The 23,172-nt window shown below is 38.5% G+C and overlaps 1 protein-coding gene across 1 annotated transcript in view; it reads left to right on the top strand.

Annotated features, from left to right (window-relative positions):
- SUCO (SUN domain containing ossification factor) overlaps positions 1–23,172 on the top strand; it is a gene marked incomplete at its 5' end in the record, with an annotated part of 28,715 nt that extends 5,543 nt beyond the window's left edge. The window contains 19 exons of the mRNA XM_008937774.1: positions 1,717–1,867; positions 3,830–3,950; positions 4,183–4,307; positions 4,787–4,854; positions 5,520–5,627; positions 6,739–6,844; positions 8,261–8,281; positions 8,517–8,572; positions 9,465–9,556; positions 10,185–10,250; positions 12,906–12,980; positions 13,525–13,618; positions 14,700–15,863; positions 16,738–16,825; positions 18,203–18,307; positions 20,044–20,198; positions 20,611–20,702; positions 21,928–21,983; positions 22,123–23,172. Of these exons, the coding sequence (XP_008936022.1) occupies positions 1,717–1,867; positions 3,830–3,950; positions 4,183–4,307; positions 4,787–4,854; positions 5,520–5,627; positions 6,739–6,844; positions 8,261–8,281; positions 8,517–8,572; positions 9,465–9,556; positions 10,185–10,250; positions 12,906–12,980; positions 13,525–13,618; positions 14,700–15,863; positions 16,738–16,825; positions 18,203–18,307; positions 20,044–20,198; positions 20,611–20,702; positions 21,928–21,983; positions 22,123–22,569 (3,190 nt within the window). The remainder of the gene's footprint in view (positions 1–1,716; positions 1,868–3,829; positions 3,951–4,182; positions 4,308–4,786; positions 4,855–5,519; positions 5,628–6,738; positions 6,845–8,260; positions 8,282–8,516; positions 8,573–9,464; positions 9,557–10,184; positions 10,251–12,905; positions 12,981–13,524; positions 13,619–14,699; positions 15,864–16,737; positions 16,826–18,202; positions 18,308–20,043; positions 20,199–20,610; positions 20,703–21,927; positions 21,984–22,122) is intronic.

Raw genomic sequence — 23,172 nt, 5'->3', positions numbered from 1 at the left:
CTGCCAAAATTAGTTACTTGAGGCCAGTCAGGTACACCCTGATATCAGGGTATTCAAGTTCATACTTGTCACATTTTATTCAGTGAGTAATTATTCATACTGTCATCTATCTGCTGAGATCAAGAATATGTGGAGCTTTTTAATTTTAAGTGTGTAGTGGTCAATCTTCAGTCATTAAGGTGTTAGAGAGCTAAACTGTGCATCTCAGATGTGCGCATTTTGAGGTGTTCAAAGGAAATACTCCCTGTTTGTAGCTAATAAATTAATGTATTCCTAGTGTTTTTTAGATTTTGCTTCATAGGAAAAAGTCTTGAATACCTATTATTTTGTTTGTTTTGTACCATGGGAACTTCATCATATGAAAGGTATTAAAATTGACTCCCTGGGTTTGCTGCAGGTGCTTCTGTTGATAACTGCAGCAGTGAGAGAACCAAAAAGATCCTCTTTTAAGTTGCTGACATGCTGTTTGTGTTTTGGCAGCTATGTGTCATGATATTGGATTAACTGACTTTGTTGCTGACATTGTAGAAAGCTTATGCTGAAATTTAGGAGGCAGAATAAAGCTTTTACTTAGGTCTGGTTTATAAACTTCTAGATCAATATGAAAGTCATCCCTGTGCTGGAGAAATGAGGACAGTCATAGAAACTACCAACTGAAAGTTATCCTTTGTCCATATTCCCCCCACCCATTCCATCATTCATAAAGAACATACAGGGAGGCTTTCTTTTTTGGTTTTTGCCTTAGGATTTGTCTGATGCAGTGTGTTCAGCCTTTTTGGGAGAGATGAAGTAAAACTGGGCAGATTACCTAGTTCCAGCTGCTGATGCAGCTTGGGTGATGGTCTGCTGGGTTACCTCATTTTTATTATGCTGGGGGGGGGAAAAAAAATCTAGTGGAAAGGAAGTCTGTCTGGCTGTACCTATATAACATTATGCCACCCCTTTTCTCCTCTAGTTTTAGCCAAGTTCTTTTCTGACTGCTGCCTGTTGTCTTGAGAGCATTAGGAGCTTTTGTTGATGGACTCTGTCTCAGGTTTGATTCCTTTGTTGAAAGCAAAAATTGCTGATAGTCAGGTAACTGAAGCTGTTCTTAATTTGTAGTGATGATGGGGAAAATTACCCTTTGCAGTGCTTGGTAAGATGTTCTATGAGATTTCTGGGAGATGAGAAGCAAGCTTTGTGTTCGTTTGCTGAGACAGACAGTCTGGAAAAGGAAATTCCATTCTTGCATGGGTACAGCTGAGAATGCAGTTTCACAAATACGGCATACTTCATTCTTCTTAGTTATTTCTGTAAGACTGTTGCTTTTTTAAAATATCTTTAGTGTTATCAATGATTAGCAGGGTTACTTGTGTTACCAGAAAGGGTGAAAAGCATGTTGTTTCTTTCCCTTCAGTGCAATAGAAAACTCCCGTGCTGATATCCCGGTAGTCAGCTCTAGTGAAGCTGAGCAGTCAGAACCTGACTGTGATATTGGTGGGACACTTGAGGCTGACCCTCAGAGTGAGCCTTCCTCTTTTGTCAGTACACCAGAAAGGTGAGTATTAAAGTAGGTCATGAGTCTGAATAATTTAAAAGTATTTGTTCTTGTTTGTTGCAAGGCTAGGCAGAAATTTGCATGTGCTTGCTTATCTACATATTTGTGTGTGTGTTTAGTATTTCATATAGCTGAAAATACGTTTGTTTTGTAGGTCCTAATACTCTTAAAACTTTCAGCCTTGCAGGTCAACATATAGAGAACATATCATCTTCACATGGCAAGGGAAAGAAGACAAAATCTGAGTTTGAGTCTAAAGTTTCAGCAGCTGAAAAGGGGACAGATGAGCAAAAATCTGCTCTAAATGCCTCAGAGAACTTAAAAAGGGAGGTAAGCAGTACAGATACCCACTCACTACATGCAGGATCCTAGTGGCCTCTGTTGACTTCTCACCGTTGGGGAAGATGGGTGATACCATTGCTTTTCTGGTTGCCACTGGATAAATGCACGGCCCTCACATTTTGAGCACTGCGTGTGGTTCTGATATTGCCATCTCAACCAGGGTATAATAAACTGGGAGAAAAGAGCAGCAAGGTTTATCCATTGGCACAGAACAGTTTTTTCTGAGCTCACTCTCTTCCAGGACAAGATTTGGGGAAATCAGATAAAACTATCTGGAGCAGAATCCAGAAGAAATGTTCTTCATGTAACAGTTAAGCTGGGACTATCTGCAGGATGCTTTGGATGCTGAATTTTTGTTTATGTAGGTTTTAAAAAAAAAAAAGGGTAGAGGATGCTGCATGGCCTGGGTAAGCTTGTAGAGAGAAGTCTGAGGGGTGAATCTTGGCTGAGTCAGGAAATTCTTGAGTAACAAGCAGATGGCTAGAGACAAAGATGACAGTTGGAGGAAATAGAAAATGTTTGGTGTGTTTTTCTTCTTTCCTAGATATCTTATTTGGCTACAGTTAGTGAGATACGTTGCTAGACATGTCTTTTATGCTTAACTGTGTGACTGCTTTTATATCCTTACTGTGAGGCGTTTGCTAAAGCTTACAGTTTTTAAGTAGGCAAAGAATGATCAAGGCCATGGCAGTGCCATTTTTGGCTGTTTTATATTCATATTTGAATATAAAATAATAATACCTTTAATACCTTTGAGAACTCCCTTTTAAAACTAAGGAAGTCTTCCCAAGATTATTGAACAGAGTATGGTGTGCCTTAAAATAATTGTGTGTAGTCAGGAAGAGCCTTCTGGAAAACTTCACTGCAAACAAATTGCTGTAAAGCATTACTAAAAAAAAAAAAAAAAAAACACAAACATGATTTTCCTTATTTAAACTAATGCTTTAAAAACTGCAGTTTAAATAGTTGTGCCATAGGCCTGATGTCATAGTTAAGCAAGAGCGTGAGTTGGCATTGCTTACTCAATGTTTTGACATATCAAAGTCATAGTCAAAGGAGGATCTTATATCCTGAACTTTCTTGGGAAGGGAAGATAGAGGGGTTTTTTTTAGGTCTTGTAATTTCTAAATATATATGTGTGGTTGTATTTTTGGGTATGCTATATCTAAAGTTCTGTTGCAGTGTAGTCATGTGAAGATTTCTGTTGTCACTTTTCTTTAAATATGTGGATTTGGCTTTTTTTTTGAGGGCTTTCAGCTATAGAACTTTATGTGAAGTGATTCTTGCTTTAAGTGCAGAGAAAATGCCAAAGCAGTTATTCTGGAAGCTACCTGTAAAATGTCTGCAAAATAACCTCTACACTTGAAATGTTGAAAAGCTTCTCACACATCTGTTGGTGTGCTAGAAATGCGTTTTACAAAGGAGAAGTTATGCTATACTGTCTAAAGTCCTATGGCTAATGTAAAGGGGTTGCTGCTTTGTCAGGCAAATCCAAAATATTTCTTTGATTGTTAAACATTAAATTAAAAAAAAATATTTCATTCTGCTGTTATTTGAGGTGTTGAGGAACTCCAGGGGACCTCTGGAATTCTGTCATGGCCAACATTCTTATTTGAAGATTTCTGATACATGGCAACCTTTTCTCCTTTAGAGGAGGAAAAGCAAAAATATTCAAGAAAAAGCAGGCATTTTGAGGCAGAATGCTTACATTTTACTTAATGTGTTTAGCTACAAAAATTGCCAACATCTCTGTGAAAAAGTTTATAATTCTGGGAGGAAATATTCATGTTTTTTTCTGGCTCGTGAACTTACCTTGGCATTGTTTTTTAAAATGAGTTCAAATTATCTGCAGTTGACTTGATGGCAACACACTTTTCAAAGCATTGGAGTTCACCTTTATTGTCGTTGTTGATACTGAAAAATATTCATAGTTGGTGGTTCCTTTTGCAGAAAGACTATAAGAAAACAGGAGAAATTGACCCTACATCAGTGATGACTCCAAAGGACCCTGGAGACATTCCAACATTTGATGAATGGAAGAAGAAAGTTATGGAAGTGGAGAAAGAAAAGAGTAAGTTCAGGATTCATTGGTTTGGTCTAAATACAGGCCATGGTCATCTTCATATTCAGCATATTGAATAGTGAAACTATCTTGATTTGGAATGCAGCCTGGAACTTAATTTTTCTACTAGAGCTACATAATTAATAGCATTATATAAAAACAGTGAGCAGAAGTTCCATGAAAGTGAAAATACCTTTTTTTGTTGTTGTTTGTTACAGTAGCAATATTTTCTTGTTCCTAGGTCAGTCAATGCACCCTTCTGCTGTTGGTGGGCAGCATTCTCCCAAAAAAGTCCAGAAGAATAGAAATAACTATGCCTCTGTAGAGTGTGGTGCCAAAATTTTGGCAGCAAATCCAGAGGCAAAGGTAAGTATTTATTACTAATTATTAGTGTTCTTTATTTCAGTTTACTCTTATGCAAGAAACAGTACGAAGTACACTTAATTAAAACTGTACACTGATTTCTGAAGTAACCTTTTTCTATGTTTGGGTTTACTGTGATTTTTGACTTAAAAAATCAGACATAAACTATTTGTCCCTTTTTGAATGGGGTTGCTATAGAGAAGTTGCTGACTTTTTAAGTGAATTTGGAAGGAGGAGCAAAGTCTACTTGCTATAGACATTGAACAGTGGAACAAGGTTGTATTAAACAGTTCACCATAGTAAATAATCACAAAGTGTTATGGCAGATTCTCTCTTGTATATTATTTTCCCTATAATGTTGTGAAAGTTGGTATTAGTCTACATAACTAATATCAAACTTATTTGTGGACCGGGGAGGAAGCCTTGCTGCTAGGTTAATATTTACCACACAATTTAAAATACTGATTCTTCTCTTTATACAGAGTACTTCAGCTATTTTGATGGAAAACATGGATCTTTATATGCTAAATCCTTGCAGTACTAAAATCTGGTAAGTTCATGAGGTTTGCTTGTATGGCAGAAGTGGTTGCAATATTCTCTGCTGATGGGACTGTATATATCTTGTGGGAGTGACATGACCTTGGTATGTCTCTGCCTGAAAAGTATGTGTAAGGAACTTTGATGGATTTAGCACTAGATGCTTTATTTGTTCCCCTATAGAATTCTGTCTCTGGTATCGAGAAGTAAGATTAAGGGGATAACTCTATTCACCCTTAGTATTTGTAGTTTTTGCATAATTACCATCTTATGGAAGAGAACATACTGAGTGTTCAGGTAAAGATTTTATTTTCCTTCCCTAGCTGTCAAATAATTGCAGCACCCATAGTCAGAATTTACCATATATTTACCATACTAGTATTTCAGGTGTGGTTTAAATGATGTTTGAGATCCTTAGTTTTTAGTTCTGTGACTTTTTGCCTTTGAGTACAAGTTGGATGAAGCTTTTGTAGCTGAAGACACTATTTGGAGTTACTAAGCTAGATATGCAGGCAGTTATCATTAGTGATTTTGAAGGGAGCAACAAAGGATGCCTATTGTACAGCATTTTGTAGTGTTTTTCTATACTTGGTGAAGGATGCAGTAACAAGGTAAAGGTTTGGGGATTGTAACTACAAGGAAAAGTGCTTTTTTAAATATTTCCTCTTTGTCTTTAAGGTTTGTTATTGAGCTCTGTGAACCAGTCCAAGTAAAGCAGCTTGACATTGCAAATCATGAATTATTCTCTTCCACTCCTAAAGACTTTCTGGTATCTATTAGTGACAGGTATGTTATCAAAACTCACCCTTCTGAATGAAGAATAAAATAATTATTAAATGTATAGCTTTGTAAAACATCATCTGTGTAGTGTATGCCTGTCATTATGCACTGTGAAAGCACATGCATTTTCCTTGTGTATATTATCAGTTACTAGCATTTTTTGTCCATGGAAAGGGCAGCTGTGAGGTCCTAGAATACGTGGCTTGAGTTTTCTCTGTGCTTCCTGTATTTTTGTTTGCCATTTTAAAAATGAAAAGGAAAAATTTGTTGAAAAAGAGCAATAAAGCAGCAGAAATTACACAGTAGCTAGGTAATGGACGGCAGATTATAAAATGAACATTCCTTAAGAGAATGCCACTGGAGTTGTGATCTCTGTCCTCCATTGTCATTCAGACCATTTTCACATGATTAAGCTGTCTTCAATGCTGAAACCTTGTCCCAAACCACCTAAATTTTTTAAAAAGGGGGAAAAAAAATAGCAGCACACAACTGAGGAATTGGAAGGGGTAAGAATACTACTGGTTGGCTGAACGGCTGGTTAAAGGGTGGTTTTGTTGTGTTTAGGCAGTGTTGTGCCCCCACTGCTTTCCAGGAGTGAGCAGATTATTCTGATGTGTGAAAGAGGTGTCATTCACACAGTGCATCAGAAAACCTCACTTTCTCCTTCAGTGCTTCAAGTGTGTACATACTGATTTTTAACATATAGTCTGTTGCCTAGTTCTAGCTCTGCTTTGCTGACAGATTTTTGTGCTTGCTTACAATATTATTTAGAACATATAACTTACATGTCATGTTCTACAGTATTCATCTGAGGTGACTTTTTTCAGTTCCAGCAACTTTACTGTAGGCTGGCTGAAATTCAGTAATTGGATCAAGTAAAGGGTTTCATCCTTTGAGAGCTTGCACACTGTTTTCAGTATGTGAAGAGGTACTGCTGAGGTTTTGTGTTGGGGTTAGCTTTATCTTGCAACTCTTCTTTCCTGAAACGCGTTGCTGCTATCTTGCAATTGAAAAAAGATATTTCTTCTGTGAAATGGTGTTTTGGGAAACTTCAGCAAATGTCTGTCAACAGTGGATTCTTGCTTTTCATTAGCTGACTTCATTGTTTCATTTTTAGGTACCCAACAAACAAATGGATTAAATTAGGGACTTTCCATGCCAGAGATGAGAGGAATGTCCAAAGCTTTCCTCTGGATGAACAGATGTATGCAAAATATGTTAAGGTAATTTAACACTGCAAAAGCATCCCTGCCTCTCAAGGAGGGAAGAGTTTGCTGGGCTTACCTGATGTAATGGTCCCAGAGAAATGGTACCAGAGCATGCTTTACCAGTACTTGTGCTGGTTTCCTTAGTGGCACTAGTGGTAGGAAAAAAACCCAGATCATATTCTGTTCTATTTGACTTAACTAACAGTCTCCTAGAATGTATGATTAAGTAGTATTGACCTATTTTGTCTCTTGACTGTCCCTGCTATATATAGATACGTATCTATATTTATAGACAGATAGCATACTCCCTGGAGCACAGATTAGGATATACATATTTCTTGATACTTTTGTGTTCTGCTGTATAGTTTTAAGTGGATCTGAAGGAGTAAGCAGTTGAATTCTGGTTTTCATCAATAGACTCAAAGTGCAGTGGACTGCTACTGGGAATGCTTGCCATGATCTCTCTGCCTTCAAAATCACTTGCAGCAAGGCATCTTTGCTCAGGAGGCTCAGAGAGAAGAAAGCTCCATAAATAATGTCATACTTGAACTGAGATAAAAGATTTTGTGAAAATACTGGGATGTAGTGGAGGTTTAAATTCAAATAATATACAGACCTTTTAGGTCCTCTTCAGTCACGTGTCATTGTCTGATTATGGTGCTGTTAAAAAAAACTATTGGTTTGTGCTACTGAATTAAAACCTGTGCTTTCATGAAGTAGCAGCTATGAATGATAGTTACCTAACTTCTCAACTCAGAAATTCTGCCTGAGTCACTGGATAAAGATTTCATTTATTTTTAATTCTGCTTTCTGGCTGAATTAATGCCTTAAGGTAGCTGGAATCTTTATCATTGATAGTGTCTGCATCATGGTTTAATAAACGCGTTCTACACTTGCAAATTAATTTAGATAAAATACTAGTGTGTAGTCAGGTTCTCACTAGAAATACACAGATGACTGAAGCTTCCAAGTATATCATCAGTTGCTCTATACATTTTCTTCCAGAAGTGTTTCTATAAGTGTGTTATATTGAACTTGAAGCAGCAGCAGTACCTAGTCTGCATGCTGTGAATTTTATTCCTTTTGAGTCACTTTCTGTAATCTGTGCTCTTTAAGGGAAAAATACACACTTGGTGCCTTTAACACACTTCAGTATTCTGTCTGTAATCGTGCTGCCTAGAAAAATTGAATAGCTTTAAGTTAATTCATAATATACTTGCTGCATGTTCTTTCTGCAAGGTATGAGAGCTAAATGAAATCTTGCTACTTAAGGTAGATGTAGTAGTACTGTGACTTTATCCTTCATAACTTGTCTTCTTAGGCACTTACAATACTGAATTAAAATCAACAGAACTGTAGTTGCCTGAGGCATGTGTTCAGCCTTTGTACTGACATCTTTTTTTTTTTTTCTTTTCCTTTCTCTCGCTTCAGATGTTCATCAAGTACATAAAGGTTAGCAACCTCTTCTTTTGGAATGATGAGTGCATGGGGCTTGGGGTGTTCTCTGCTGTGACTCAGCACTTTAGTGCATGGCAAGAACAAATCTTTCAGTCTTTTCTGTTATGGGCAATATACAAATCTCTTGAGTAAACAAAACTTGAAATTTCAAGATTGGATGTGTATCTTAAATGAACTCTTCACTCTGTGGGTATTTGGAATTTTATTTTAAGTACCTTTTGTTCTTTAGGTGGAGTTGATATCACATTTTGGATCAGAACATTTTTGTCCCTTAAGTCTTATAAGGTAACATCTTAAGTGTTTTCTTTTGTCATTCTGCCTCCGTGCAGTGAGGATTAGTGTGTTTTAATAACAGCTGGGCAACAAATTCTGGTCTTCAGTTTAAATTATTTGGAGATACTTGAATTGAAGTAGCTGTCTAACTTACCTGCTGCATAGTGTGCTTCACTTTCAGTCATTTGATTTGATTATCCAGTATGTAAGGAAGAGTTAGTGTCTGGGGGCAGGTGTTGGGGAACAGGAGCATGAGCACCCTAACAGGAGCATTTTTGAAAGCTGCAGTTTTGTAAGACTTGTAATATCTAAATCAGAACAACTCTGTATGTGTAGTTCAGAGAATAATCATTCTCTGTACTGCTCCTAAAAAAAAAAGTTTCACTTCTGTCAGAGCTGCATCAGAATTTGAATCTTGGGAGCTCTAATGTTATAAGCCTAATCATATTTTCAGTTGACAAAAAAATTGCTTTAAATTGGATTGATTTGATTTTAGCAGAGCAGGTCAAAGAGAATACTGTATAGAAAGTGAGGTAGTCATGAATAGATAACTCCTAAAGTTAGTCAGAGGTGAAGGTGAAGAGGAGGCATGAGAGCTTAAGACAAGACAGTCTAGCTATGAGTTCAAATTAAATAGGAAGAAAAGTCTCTTTGGAATTACTAAAATTAAAACCAGGATCTTGCTTTGGCATGGCGCTTGAAAGCAGGCAGTGGACTTTGTGGATAGAAGTTTGAGAAAATAAGTATAGCTGCTGCTTGATCTTGGTTAATTGAAGACAACTGTTGCTATCCAATTTATTTGCTACTTATTATGTTAATATTGCTTATCTAATTATCCATTATGTGAGGTAATTACGTGACTAATAGACAATATTAAGTTTTTGTTTTAAAACTTTGTTCATAGGGTATTTGGTACTAGCATGGTTGAAGAGTATGAAGAAATAGCTGATTCTCAGTATCAGTCTGAACGACAAGAACTCTTTGATGAAGATTATGGTAAATAAATAATTTCGGCTTTTTTAGCCATTCAGACATGCATTCTGCTAGTCTAGTGGCTTTTTTCCTGCGTATGATAAATGATTTGACTGCTAGACTTGCTTTTAGTCTTGTTGACAGTATTTCAGCATTTCTGGGCTGTGCTGACAGTAATAATAAAGAGCAACTGAAATAACCAAAGCAGCTCACATGGAAAAGCTCTGTTCTTAGTGTCCATAGCCATTTTCCTGAGATTGTTCATGTGATCAGTGCTGCAGGCAATTGGGAAGGTGCTTGTGTTGACTTGCAGACTTGAAATGTTTAAATAAAATACAAGAACACCTGCCTCCAACAGTCAGGAGGAGGAGGTGTAAAAAACCCTATATGGGACTGAATGAGCTGTTTCCTTCATCTGTGTTATGAATCCTGGGGGAACTGAAGCTTGAATGCTGAATCCCTTTGGGTTTCTTATTGCCTTGAGCTTGAGATTTCAGTTTGTAATCACTGACCTTTAACTTTATTTCTGTAGTTTTATTTTCACATTGTCAAACTGACATAGTTGAATGACATGTTAAATCCCGAGGTTTATTTTCTTTGCCCATGACACATTTAATTTTAATAGTCATAAGTGTTCTTTTTTTATACATAGATTATCCGTTGGATTACAATACAGGGGAAGAAAAATCTTCAAAAAATCTCCTTGGTTCTGCTACAAGTGAGTATGCTTTATTAAAAAAAATTCTTACTGTGCTGAAACAAAATTGAACCACTTGAAATTGGAAAGACATTTTGTCATGCAAGAGCTATGATTTTCTTATTTTTCTACTGAAACAATTTATTGTGACTTCTATGTAATTGCATAGGAATAAATACCATTTGAAGTTGGAGTATCATTCTTAGTGTTCTAAAAATAGAACTTTCCACATCTCTATTTTAGAAATTTCACTTTCTGTACTTGAGGATCCTGAGCGCTTAAAATTAATATGACTGTTGCATAGGGCTGTAAATAACCAGTACTAAAGTATTGTAGAACCTTCATTAATTAGAACTTGGAAACCTGTGCTTTACTAATGTGCCTCATTTATAGGGGGCAGTGTGAAGGTTTACTTTATACAGCTTGGAAGGAGGGTATGCAGAACAGTGTTTCTGAGAAGGCTTTATGTAAATATGTTAGCCTCTGTTCTTCATAAGAGCTGTATTTTTGTAGAGAAGGAAATCTCACTTTTCCGTTGTAAAACCTGCAGGTGTAGGGTTTGTTCGGCTAAGAATACTCGAATATTCAGTTTTGATGGTATTCTTAACTGCTGAATTATTCAGGATGATATCAGCTGCCACACAATTTCTGAAGAGTTCTTAACACTGTACCAATCTTTCTTCTGTCCCAGTTAATGAAGATGAAGATATGTTACTGTAGTGTAGATTTGCACTCGGAATGAATGCTGTTTGGGCTCAGGCTTTCACTTCATTCTGTAATGAATCTGGGCTGCAGAGTTCTTTGCTACTATTTCCTGGAATGTGGTTGTCTCTTAAGAACAAAAAGGTCATGACTAGGAATATTGAACAGCATAGTGCAGTTTTCCAAGGGGAAAGAAATGGTGGAAAAGGCAAGTTATTTTTGTTACCTTCTCACAGATGAGAGAAAGCAGAGCATTCTGCCCTGACTGCTTATCTCTTTATTTTTGACTTTCAAAGTTTCCATCTTCAAGCTGTCTTGATGAGATGTTCTGTCTGTGAGTGCAGTATTGCAGGACTTTTTTTGTTCACTGTCTGAAAAATGCAGTGACCTTTCTTTTGGTTTTTTTTAGAATACTAAAGCTATGTTGAAAAGATCTGAAACGTGTTACTGATAGTGGTTTAGAGAAATGGCTGAGCAGTGAAACATTGCAGTGATCATTAGTTAGTTCTGGCTGGTGGTTCTTGTTATCAAGACCTCTCATTTCTGGCAGAGTAGTCAGTGTTCCCTTTTTGAAGAAATACTGAATTTGTGGGAGTCTTTTCTTGTGGTGTATTTTTCATATATGCATGCTTGGAAAAATGAGATGGGCTGCCATTTTGCATCATTTGTCTTAAACTCTGATACACAGTGGGGAGGAAGGTCCTCTGAGGAGGAGAAAGTGGGCTTCTTGGACATTTGATATCATAAGTAATTTGCAGTTTTCTGTTAGTCTAACCTGTGAGGGCAGCTCACTGTTCTTCCCCCACCATTCTTCTAGACTGGCAGGCTTCTATACAAGCTCTTAATTATCACTCTTTTTCTACTTTATCAATAGTAAGAAACAATTCATACATAAAGTTTAACATCTGTTTATTGTGACTTTTCAAAGAATGCAGCCCCAGATAAATAATGTAATGCAGTAATGTAGTTTCTAACCCATTTTGGAGGTCCTTCTAAGTAAGCCTGGCAATTTTATTTTTTTTTTCAATATCAGAACCAAAGAGTGAGTTCTGTCTAGTGCATGTGCCCTCTCTGCATGTACATCTTAATTTTTAAGCCTGGCAATTTTATTTTTTTTTTCAATATCAAAACCAAAGAGTGAGTTCTGTCTAGTGCATGTGCCCTCTCTGCATGTACATCTTAATTTTTAAAAAAAAAAACAAAACTCTTCTGCTGAATAGATCCTTAATAAAAAAAGTATATCTAAGCTAGATCTGTGGATATTCATTAGTAGTTTTCTTCCAGTTGCCTTGACTGATGTAAACTGCATTCAAGTAGGAGATTGTAAAGTGTAGATTTTCTTCTTAACAATTCTGAATATTTTAAGATTTTGTTGCAGCAGTATCAAAGCAGAAACTAAGATCTGGGATTAAGGAGAGATGATGCAGAATGACAGCCCAGCTTAATTTGAACCGATCTGTAATTTTCTGTATCTGTCCTGCAGTGGACATCCTATGTTCAAGGACAGAATTCTGTCTTGCTCTTTTAACAAATCACACTTCTTGACTCACTTCTTTAGTGCTGTCATGGCTAGTGGTGCAACCTGTGTTTATTAGAGCTTCTCCATTTGAGTGTTCAAGCTCTAAATTTCTGGCTTGGGACCTCACTTAGTGATTCCAAAATTCAAATTGTCATAACATTACATGCTTAAATATTCTTCTATTTGTCTTGCTGTTTGTTGGTTTCAGTGGACTAATGATCAGTGAGTACTTCTCACTGGTGTGTTAGGTGGCCTAGTTGGTAAGGCTTAGATATGGGTTTTCAATACGGGCTTCTAGCTTATAAATTTTAAAAGAAATGTGCATCCAGTGTAATAGAGTGACTAGATTTTTTTTTTAATGTCCTTATGCTGTGATTCGTTTCAAGCAAGTGTTACAAAATAGATTGCTCAGTGGTGCTTATCTCTGGGTCCTCAATAGTTGTTTTCTCTTTTAGATGCTATCCTGAGTATGGTGAATATTGCTGCTAATATGCTTGGAGCCAAAACTGAAGAGTCGTCTGAAGTTGAAGGTAATTTTTTTTTTTTTTTTTTTTTTTAGGTGAAAAGCCTTCTGGAAAGTTTTAATTTATTTTGTTTTTCTGTTTGCTTTTTGTGAGGAGTTGGATGATCTATGTTAAAATTACTTTTTTCACCTTTTATGGCATACCTGATTAGTGCCATAGAGTTCTTATCCTACCGACTGAAAAGTGAGGAAAAAGATGCTGAATTTGCTAAGAAGAGAACCATTATGAAGATCATGTGTATGTTTATTCAGCTATACTCAGAGGTTGTCACTCTTTATTACTAAGCTTCAGTTATAAAGTCTAACTTGCTGCTTGCTTCTTCCTAGATATATTTTGAGACTTGTTCATAACATTGTATACATAACCTGTCACAGCACTTTCACATAACTTGGAATGACATCTGCAGTTAATATCATAGTGCAGTTATTAATCCAAAAAGAACAACAAAAAAACCCAAAACAACAAAACCACACAAAAAAACCCAAACTAAAAAAAAAAATTAATTGAAGACAGAGTTGTTGAATTTTTGCTTTCTTCCTTCCTGTAGCAGGGAACAAAAGTGTGTCTGAAAATGTCACTGCAACACCTGCAACTTCAACAGCTGCACCAAAACTGCCTGAACCAACTCCTGTTCCTTCACCAGAGTGAGTAACTTGTGTTGGTGTGTTTTGGTTTTGTTTGTTTTATTCCTAGCAGAGATTAACATGCACTGGTTTGGAATCTTTGGTAGTAGAATGCTCAGATATGGCACACTGCCTTAAGTAATGCAGGCAAATATTTGGTGAATTCTGTAGTAGGGTAAGATACTAACTAGGGAAATTCATTGCTTCAGTTACTGTTCGTAGCTATTTCCATTAGATATGGTTTGGTTTAATACTTGACTAAATGTCAAAATGCATCACTAACTTTCTCAATTGTTTGTATTACTTTGTTGAGAAGAAGCAGGAGGAGTGTTTTGATCTTGGCTATTGCAAATTTCTTGGGTGGAAACTGAGTTAATAGTCTTCTAGGTTTTGCAGGTTGTCTCCTGCAAGGGAGATGAATTAGTAATGTAAGTTTTACTGCTGAAACCTCAGTTAAATTATATTATCAAAAATTCTAAATCAGAAACTTTATTTTACAAGGCTTTCCTTGAAGAAAATATGTATGCAAGGCTATGGAATTAGGGTGGGAGAAGTAGTTGTATCTAGATATTCTGTTTTTTTTTTCCAGTTGATATTCTGTGGGTTTTTTCCACTTGATTACAACTGTTTGAAATTGATTTGGCTACTTAAAGCTGAGACTCCATCTGAATATTAAGACGTGGCTTGTGCTGTATTTAATGGGTATATGGTTTCCTAGCACTCTATTTGTGGGGTGACTGAGGAAGGTCAGTGGGAAGGTTGATTCCTGCATTTGCCTTTGAAGATGATAGGAGAAGAGTAAGATGTTTGCTATGTAGGAACTTCGTGATATTTGAATGGGTGACTTTTTCAGGGGTAAGGGAAGGGGCAATATCTGATTGAGAGGACTTGCTGTTTCAGAAGCAAGGGTTGAAATAATTTGTTTGCAAATTGGAATTGGAAAGCACCAGAGAAAATACTAACTTCTGACTGTATCCAGACTGGCCTTTCGTCACTGGAATAAACTTTGCTTATTTGCTAAAAGATCCTACTTTTGCGGTTTTCCAGAGCAGGCATGTAAAGCTGTGGAAGTAACATCCCATTTTTAACTCTTTTGTTGTAGACTTGTTACTACAGATACTCCAGAGATAGATAAAGAGCAATTAATCGTGGATTCGACAAAAGAAAGTCCTATTGTTCAGCTAGTACAAGAGTATGAAGAAGATACAAGCCAGTCAACAGTAACCTTGCTGCCCAGTGATGATCAGGAAGAAGCATCAGCATGGTTTGAACTTGAGACAGAAAAATACTGCTATGACATGGCAACAGTATGTTGTATTTCCACCTTCTCAGAATATCTGTTTAAATGGTGTTCAGTTGCAGTAGCCATGCATCGGCAGCATAGTAGAAGTGGAGGTAAACAAGGGCAAGATCACTCTGCTGATGTTCAGCAGCCAGAGGTGGTTCCGACCGAATCTTTACATATATCAGTAGATGAACCTCTGTCTGAGCAATTAGACAGCAAAGTTGAGAGACCGTCTGGATCTGCCGTCACAGTTGACTTCAGCAGTGTGGTCCATGAAGAGATCGGTAATGAGACCACAGATTCAATTGAACTGGAGCCAAGCCATCCTCAAACTGTCTCGCAATCCCTCCTCTTAGAAGTTACTTCTGAAGTTAAACCGCTGCCAACAACAGACGTGGTGTTGGAGCCTGCAAAAGAAGATGGAGGCCAGGGAGCACCAAAGGTGACTCCCCAGGTGGATATAGCCGAGAAGAGTGCAGAAAGTGAAAAGGCTGAGAGCTCTGTTGCAGAAGAAAACCCTGTAGTTTCTGAGACCGGTGTGGCCACTGAGGTAAAGGAGATAAGCACCAGAGAGATTGTTGCTACTCCAGTGATTTCAAAGCCTACAGAGACTGTTCTGCAGCCTGAATATACAACGGGCATGTTAGCCAGCGATGCGGGGGAAGGAAAGGAAAGCACTCCAGAAGTGCAGAAACCTGTTTTGCCTCCTATTGAGTCCTCTGTATCTGTAGAAACAAAGGAGGACGATCAGGCAACTGAAGAAGCTTTAATGGCAATTCCAGTCTCTGGGGGACCGCAGAGGACAGCGACAGATTTCTATGCTGAGCTGCAGAATTCAACGGACCTAGGCTATGCGAATGGAAATCTGGTTCACGGATCCAATCAAAAGGAGTCCGTCTTCATGCGCCTCAATAACCGCATCAAGGCCCTGGAAGTAAACATGTCTCTCAGCAGCCGTTACTTGGAAGAACTGAGTCAGAGGTAAGTCCAGAGAACACTGATGTATGCAAATGTGATTTTAGCCAGCTATACAAAGGAACATAAGCATATGGGAAGTAGAGTATAATGTAAATCACAGCATAAAGCTTTATGGAAACCTGAGAAAAGTACCTAATCCTAGATAGCTACTGGAGACCTAGGAGTCTGCAGGTGGCAGGAGTTTACTTTCTGTATTTCAGATACAATCACATTTGGTTTGTTTTGAGGAATATTGCTAAGGGTTTGTTGAAAGTGTTGCCAGGATGTAAGCACTTACCCTGTCCCTAATCCTTTTGACAAAAGGGAATATCCTTCTGATGCTGTTAAAACTGAATGGCAAGAGATCTACAATGCCTTGTTCACTGAATTTGTTTCCACTTAACAAGAACAAGAGTTTATACAGAAAATTGTTTAAAGAGGGGAGCCTGGAGAGGGAAGCAAGACCTGTCTGTGGATATACATGTATTAGTATTTATCTGTGGTGCTCCTTAGCCATGGGAGAATCAGGAAATGTACCCACTTCAGAATTGGTTCCAAGGAAGGGGCTCTTTGTGTTGGCAGTCATAGTTTGCAGAGAATTCTGCATGGTGAATTCCAGTAAATCAATCAGTGCTAAGCTCTAAGGTATTGAAATAGGTTTGACTTTAACCTTGGCGGGGGGGTGGGGGGGCGGGGAACAACAGCAAAACCCCACGAAAAACCTAGATGGGATACATCTCTGTTTATGTGAAACTTAAACATCAGGTGGTATTTCCTTTTAAATAAAACTTCTTGCAGCAAAGAAGCTTGCAGCTTGCATAACTATTTTCTGAAGACAAGGTTATTGCTAAGGAATTTTGTGAACTAGAATTTCAGAGAAATGCGCTCTTTGTTTCAGGTACCGAAAGCAAATGGAAGAAATGCAGAAGGCTTTCAATAAAACAATCATAAAACTTCAGAACACTTCAAGAATAGCGGAAGAGCAGGTATGGTTTGTTGAAGTGCTAAAGTGTTTCCCCAGTTGGGAAGGAAGTTAAGGAAGAGTTGCAAGGAGGTGCAGAAATACCCTTTCAATCAACGATTTTTATTAGCTGCCCATCTGCCTTTTAAAAGTATCCATTCTATGCTTCCCAAGTAATTTTTTTTCTGTGTAATAAAATTCTTAGATATATTCCCAGTCATTTTAGAATAAAGCCATTTCCAGCTCTGTTTCCTGGTTTTGTTTGAAGGGAAAAAAAAAAAAAATCTGTGGTCAGCTAGCAGCTGGTAATGGCTAAAACTCTTAAATGCCTTTTGTCAATTGAAGTTACCAAGGTAGTTTCTAACCCTTGTTTCTTGGTTGCAGCTGCGCTCAAACCTGTATTTTTGTGGGGAACTAGGTTTGAAAAACAAACCATGTTGTTTTTCATCTCCTATTTAAAATATAGACAGACAACTGTCCTGATGCTGCTGAAGAGATGTAGTTTTTAGAAAGGGAGAGTGGTAGAGTAATGGCTTATGCCAAATTTGCATTTGAAAGTCTAGTGCATGGAACGAAAGCTTCAGTTTGTTCTTTAAAATGTGATTCAGGGAAGTGGGAGCTGAAGGAGGTTTTCACTGCTCTGCCATTCTGGCTTTCCTGAGGAGCTGTGAAAACACAGCCTGAGCAGCAGTGCTGAATAATCACTAAAGCAACTGTGCATGTCACATAGCAGACTTAATCCCAAATTGTCTAAAGTGCAGTTGCAGGCCTGTAGTTTGCCCATCTATCAACAGCGATGAAAATGCCCGTTTCCCTGAGGTCATGTGTGCCCTTTTCTGCTTTTTATTGTGTAGTATCAGATGCTGGTCAGTCTGAGGGGCTCCTCTTGGTTCATCTCCCAGATACTCTGCTCAGCTTTCTTAACTTCTCCTTTTAGGGCCCTTTCTGGGAAGGAGATAGTAGCCGCAAAGGACTTGTTCCTGGCTGGCAGGGGCTCCTGTCATGATGGGGCTGGCCACCTGATCCCAGAACACAAGCTGTGCATCGACTCTTAGACTTTAGCTCTGTCTGGTCACCTGCATGTATATTTTGTAACATAATGGCACTCGGCTGCCTGTAAGTCGTTGCATGGAGCTGGCTACGTAACCTGCCTTTAATGAAGAGAGCAGAAGTCACTGTAATGAAATGTACTTGGCGTAGTGTTATAAAATATTTGATAAGTAAAAAGTTGCTGTTTTTAAGTGTGTATGTGGCTAATGCAGCTTCACATGTGAAAGTTGTGTTGAAAAGAATGCTGAGCAGGTCATGTGGCTGCCTGGCTGTGTCAGACAGGACACTAACTTGTACACATGAGTCTGTGGTAGGGGGAGCCTGACAACATGGCTGTGACTCGTTCGTACAGGACCAGCGGCAGACGGAAGCGATCCAGCTGTTACAAGCACAGCTCACCAACGTGACACAGCTGGTTTCCAATCTGTCAACAACTGTGGCCGAATTAAAACGTGAGGTAACTGTAATTCACCAGTGTGGCATGAGAACTCAAAAGGAAACAGATGCATAAACATATCTCAGTTTGAAGAGGTGTGGAGTCTTTAAATGAGTTTTTTTTTCACTTGAGATGTTGGAGACTTAAAGCAACACTATAGACTTGAGCAGCAAAGGTAGGGGAGGGAAGTTTGAGTAGCTTGAGGGGTCTTGAGCACAGCAAGATTGGTAATAATTTGTGCTACAACCCTGCTGGCCTCTTGATTGTAGTTTAAGCTAATGGTAAAGGTAAAACTTAAAATAACTTAATATCTCAGTCTTTGCGTTGAAGTTGACGTTCTTAATGAAATGAGAAGACTAACCACTGACGTTGAAATTACAATAATGGGATTTGTTGCTCATAGAGATTCTTTGGTGCGTGTCAGAAGTAATGGCAAAGTTCACGCTTCAAGAACTTTTCTGGCACTTGCTGTGTTATATAACCAATTGTATTGCGTGGCTGTATTAAATTCAGTTAAACGGGCTGCTTTGCAGTGTCCAATACTTATGTTGTTCACTGGAGTGTGTACAGACTCTTAGGATAGGAGGTTTGGTGTGCAGGAGCATACTGGCCACTGCTAGAACTGGGCTGTAACAGATGAGTATGAGTTGCACTCTTAGCTACTGAATGGGAGGCTCACAGGACTAAGGCATCCTTCTTTCCTCTCTGACTGTTGTGATCTTTTGAGATTAGGGGAATCTTGGCAACAACATTAGGAGCATATTATTTCAAATGTTTATCTTCTTCAGCCCAGGATTTCAAGGCAGTACTATAAACTTTTTTTGTGTGTGTATGTTGCCAAAGAGCTCTCTTGAGCTGTTGTCTAACACATTAGACTTTTCTAACGCTTCTAAAATCCTGTTCTCGAGCACTGTGGTTTTAACCAGCATTCGACAGTGGTGATCATCAGGATACATTAGAGGAGTATCTTCGAATTTGAACACGTGGCATTCCCTGAACTCAGCTCTGCTCACCTGAGTCTATTAGTCTGAGACATTTGCTCATTACAAAATGGGATGTCATGTTCCTTTCTCTTAAGTCTTTGCATGACATATGAGGTTTCATACTGTATTTAAGCTAGACTTTTATAGGAAAACAACTGTACAGTTCATTTTTTTAAAGATTATCTATGAAATACCCTTGGATTTCAGCTTCCATATAGTTCTTAATAAGCTTCATCTGTCAATCATCAGAAATGAACACGCTTGAAAAAATCCTTCTGCTAGGCTGTGGAAAGGAAAAGTATTCAGAAAGATGCAATGCATCGAATCAAGTGAATACAATAATAGATTTTGTGAAGTACTCCATTGTAAGCTGATAGAAGCATCACGTAAAATCAGAGATAGTATTGCATCCATGTAAACTGTAAAACAGAGGTTACGTACAGAAAGTATATTTCTTTCAGATAAGTCTGAATGCTTTTTGCAAGGGGCAGCAGCTTCTGTAAATTACTGTAGTACAGTAGTCAGTGAAATCTTGTCCTGTGTTACCAGCTACTGGTTTTCAGGCTTCAGTCCTTGAATGCTGCATAGCCAATAGACTACATCACACCTCTGAAAAAGTACTCAATTTTGAACAAGTGTTTAGGGAAATTGAAGGAAAGTGACTTGGGAACATATCGGCTCTGTTCTTTTAAAATATTTTAACATTGAAAATAGGAGAATAATATTATCATTAAATCATTCCCTGTCTTTAACAACTGTATAAAATCCTTCCAGGTTTCTGATCGGCAGGCTTACCTTGTGATATCCTTGGTTCTCTGCATCATTCTGGGCTTGGTGCTTTGTGTGCAGCGGTGCAGAAGCACTTCTCAGTTCTGTGAAGATTACCTTTCAAGAATTCCCAAAAGTAATCACTACCCCAGCCCCAAAAGGTAATGTATTTGTTTGAAACTTAGTTATTCTTGGAGATTTTATTGATATTCCAAGGTCTTCTCTAACCCAAATAATTCTGTAATTCTGTGATTCCTAAATCTGCTGGCAGTAGCACATCTGCTTGAATTCCGAGTGTTCTGTCAACTCAAAATTGATAACCAAGAGCCACTACTGCTCTGTAGTAATGCTCTCCTAGGAGGATTTTGGAGATACTACACCTAACATGCCTTGGGAGCTTGTTCCAAATACAGTGCTGTGTCTGTTTGGGAGGCTTTCTTTGACCCCTCAGCAAATAATTCTTTCTTCCTGCCAAAGATGGTTCTTAATGAAAATGATGACAAAGCCCTGAGAAAAATGTTTAAAAACTTTTGCGTGTTTTTTTTTGTTTGTTTGTTTGTTTTTTTTCTCTAGGTGTTTTTCCTCTTATGATGATACAAATTTGAAAAGAAGAACTTCTCTTCCCCTGGTCAGATCACAGTCTTTCCAGCTAGCTGGTAAAGAAGGTATTACTTACATGTTGTAGATCTAGTCTCGTGTTAGTCTGTTAGTGCTCTACCTGTGTGTTACTGCCAAGTGTATGGAAACAGGATTGCAGGCTAATGTCAAAGTGCACTGGATTATAGTACTTCACACAGACGTTGTGTAGGACAAGGTGCTTCGTGAGCAAGTCAGCAGGCACTCGGTACTGTGCTAAGTGACGCTACAATGTCAAAGGTAGTCTTTGCTATCTAGTGTTTATACTCTGCAGGTGTTTTGGGGTTAGTAGCTCTCCATGCAGGTGTTCAGTTCTACAAAGACATGAAGCTTACAGAAAGTGACACTTTTTTTTTTTTTTTAATGCTGGACGTGGGAAGTCTGAATGCCCTAATTCTCAGGAGTCCTGATAGCCTGTCTTTGAAACTTGGCAGATACTTAGGATCTAAATTTATCAACTAGTAAGAAAATTTAGACTATATATCTTGGCCTTAGTGTGAGGAATGATCTAGTCTTTTTGGTATTCATGTTACACTTAGGACAATTGAATTTTGATTTCTTAGGCCGCCATCATCATGCAAACCGGAAGTGCTGCAGATTACAGTAACTACCAGCATGCAGCTGACACTGCTTTTCTGGGGGCAGCAGACTTGCTTCACGGGTTTTTGTACTGTGGATAAAACTGCATGAAAACTCATGAGTTGAATTTGGAATATGTTACGACAGAGACTAGCTAAGATGTAGACTACTTTTTTTGCAAAACCGTGCTTTTCCTGGTTTCTCCCATGCTTTGGCTTGGAAGACTGATTTACAAAGCACTGATGGAGGAATGCCAGACTGGTCTTGTGTCAGTCTTAACATCTGTGTCCTTGATAGGCACACATGCTTCTAGTATTTGTCCTGTCATGGACAGGCTGCACGTTAAACACTGTTCATAACAGTTTGTTTTTGTAAAAGCTAACTTGCTGACTGTTGTTCTTTTTCCCAAAGGGTGTTCTCTGCACCTCTGTGGCCCAATCTATCAAGAGATCAAGTGGTTTTAAATGTGTATCACTGACAGCTGCCTGGCAGCATAGGGAATTCCTCTTACATGTTGACTTCCAGTGTTCATGTGCTGTGCCTTCATTAACTTATAACGAGAGCAAAACTGTGTGTGACAAGTGGAATGTTTGTCATGCTGTTACTTATGAAGAATTGCATTGTTCCAGAGCTGGCAGTGTCAGGACTGCTAACCTTACGTTCCCTCTCTTACAGTGGATCCCGAGGACCTGTACATTGTAGAACCCTTGAAGTTCTCCCCAGAGAAGAAGGTAGGTGGCTGTGCGGAGGGCAGGCTGAGCTCTGTGTGTTCCTGCTGGCAGGTGGAGCATGTCTCAGCTGCTCTCCCCTGTGCCCATTCTGGGCTTGCCTTCCAGAACTTAACTGTTTTTCTTTTCACTGTGGTTTCAGAAAAAGCATTGTAAATGCAAAAGTGAAAAAATAGAGACTATTAAGCCAACAACTGAGCCTCAGCATCCAGTAGCCAACGGGGAGATTAAAGGAAGCAAGCCGTTTACAAACCAGAGGGACTTCTCTAACATTGGAGACGTTTATCACTCTTCATATAAAGGCCCTCCATCTGAAGGGAGCTCTGAAACGTCATCGCAGTCTGAGGAGTCCTATTTTTGTGGCATTTCAGCGTGTACAAGTCTGTGCAATGGACAGACCCAAAAGACAAAAACTGAGAAGAGGGCTATAAAACGAAGACGGTCTAAAGTTTCAGACCAAGGGAAGCTCATAAAAACTCTAATACAGACTAAGTCAGGGTCAATGCCAAGCCTGCATGACATAATGAAAGGAAACAAAGATATAACAGTGGGAACACTTAGTGTCACAACAGTTTCTGGACACATCTAAAACTAGCTGAACTTCTCAAACAGGAGAGTGTTTGTTCATTTGAGAACAGTCTGTGGTATTCTGTGGGAGGACAGTGGGAGACGAAGAGCTCAACCAATTGGAAAGTATTCAGAAATTTGGTTTCTGCCTTTTTAAATAGATGGGATTGTGTCAATCTTGGCTATAAGCTGCAGCTTTACAAGGCTGATAATTTCCTATGAGAACAGCTTGGGGGAGGGAGGGCAGGGCTCATTTTATAAGGGTTTTTTTTCACAGTTCCTGGGGCAGAGATTTTTTGAAACCCAGTTTGTTGGGTGGAATAGGGATAAAAGCCTAATCCTCTTCCTTTAGCTTTGTTCCTATTTCTTGCACCTTCCCATATTTATGTGCCTTTTGTCTATTTATAATGCCACTGGAAGAGGGGAGATAGAATTGTTTGTCATTTGATTTATTTTGTAATTTCTCTAGCTTTTTTTGAAGATGCAACACTACAGTGCTGTAAGGGGACGTGTTGGCCTTCAGCTGGACTCAGTAATGTGGACTGAATACTGTAAAAATACTAATAGTTGAACTTGCTTAACTAGATTCTGGTTTTGCAAACTCGGTTGAGGAAAATACCTCACT

This window comes from Merops nubicus, unplaced genomic scaffold (genome assembly GCF_000691845.1).
Source record: "Merops nubicus isolate BGI_N331 unplaced genomic scaffold, ASM69184v1 scaffold4403, whole genome shotgun sequence".
Lineage (NCBI taxonomy): Eukaryota > Metazoa > Chordata > Aves > Coraciiformes > Meropidae > Merops > Merops nubicus.
This window is presented reverse-complemented; position numbering and strand designations above follow the sequence as displayed.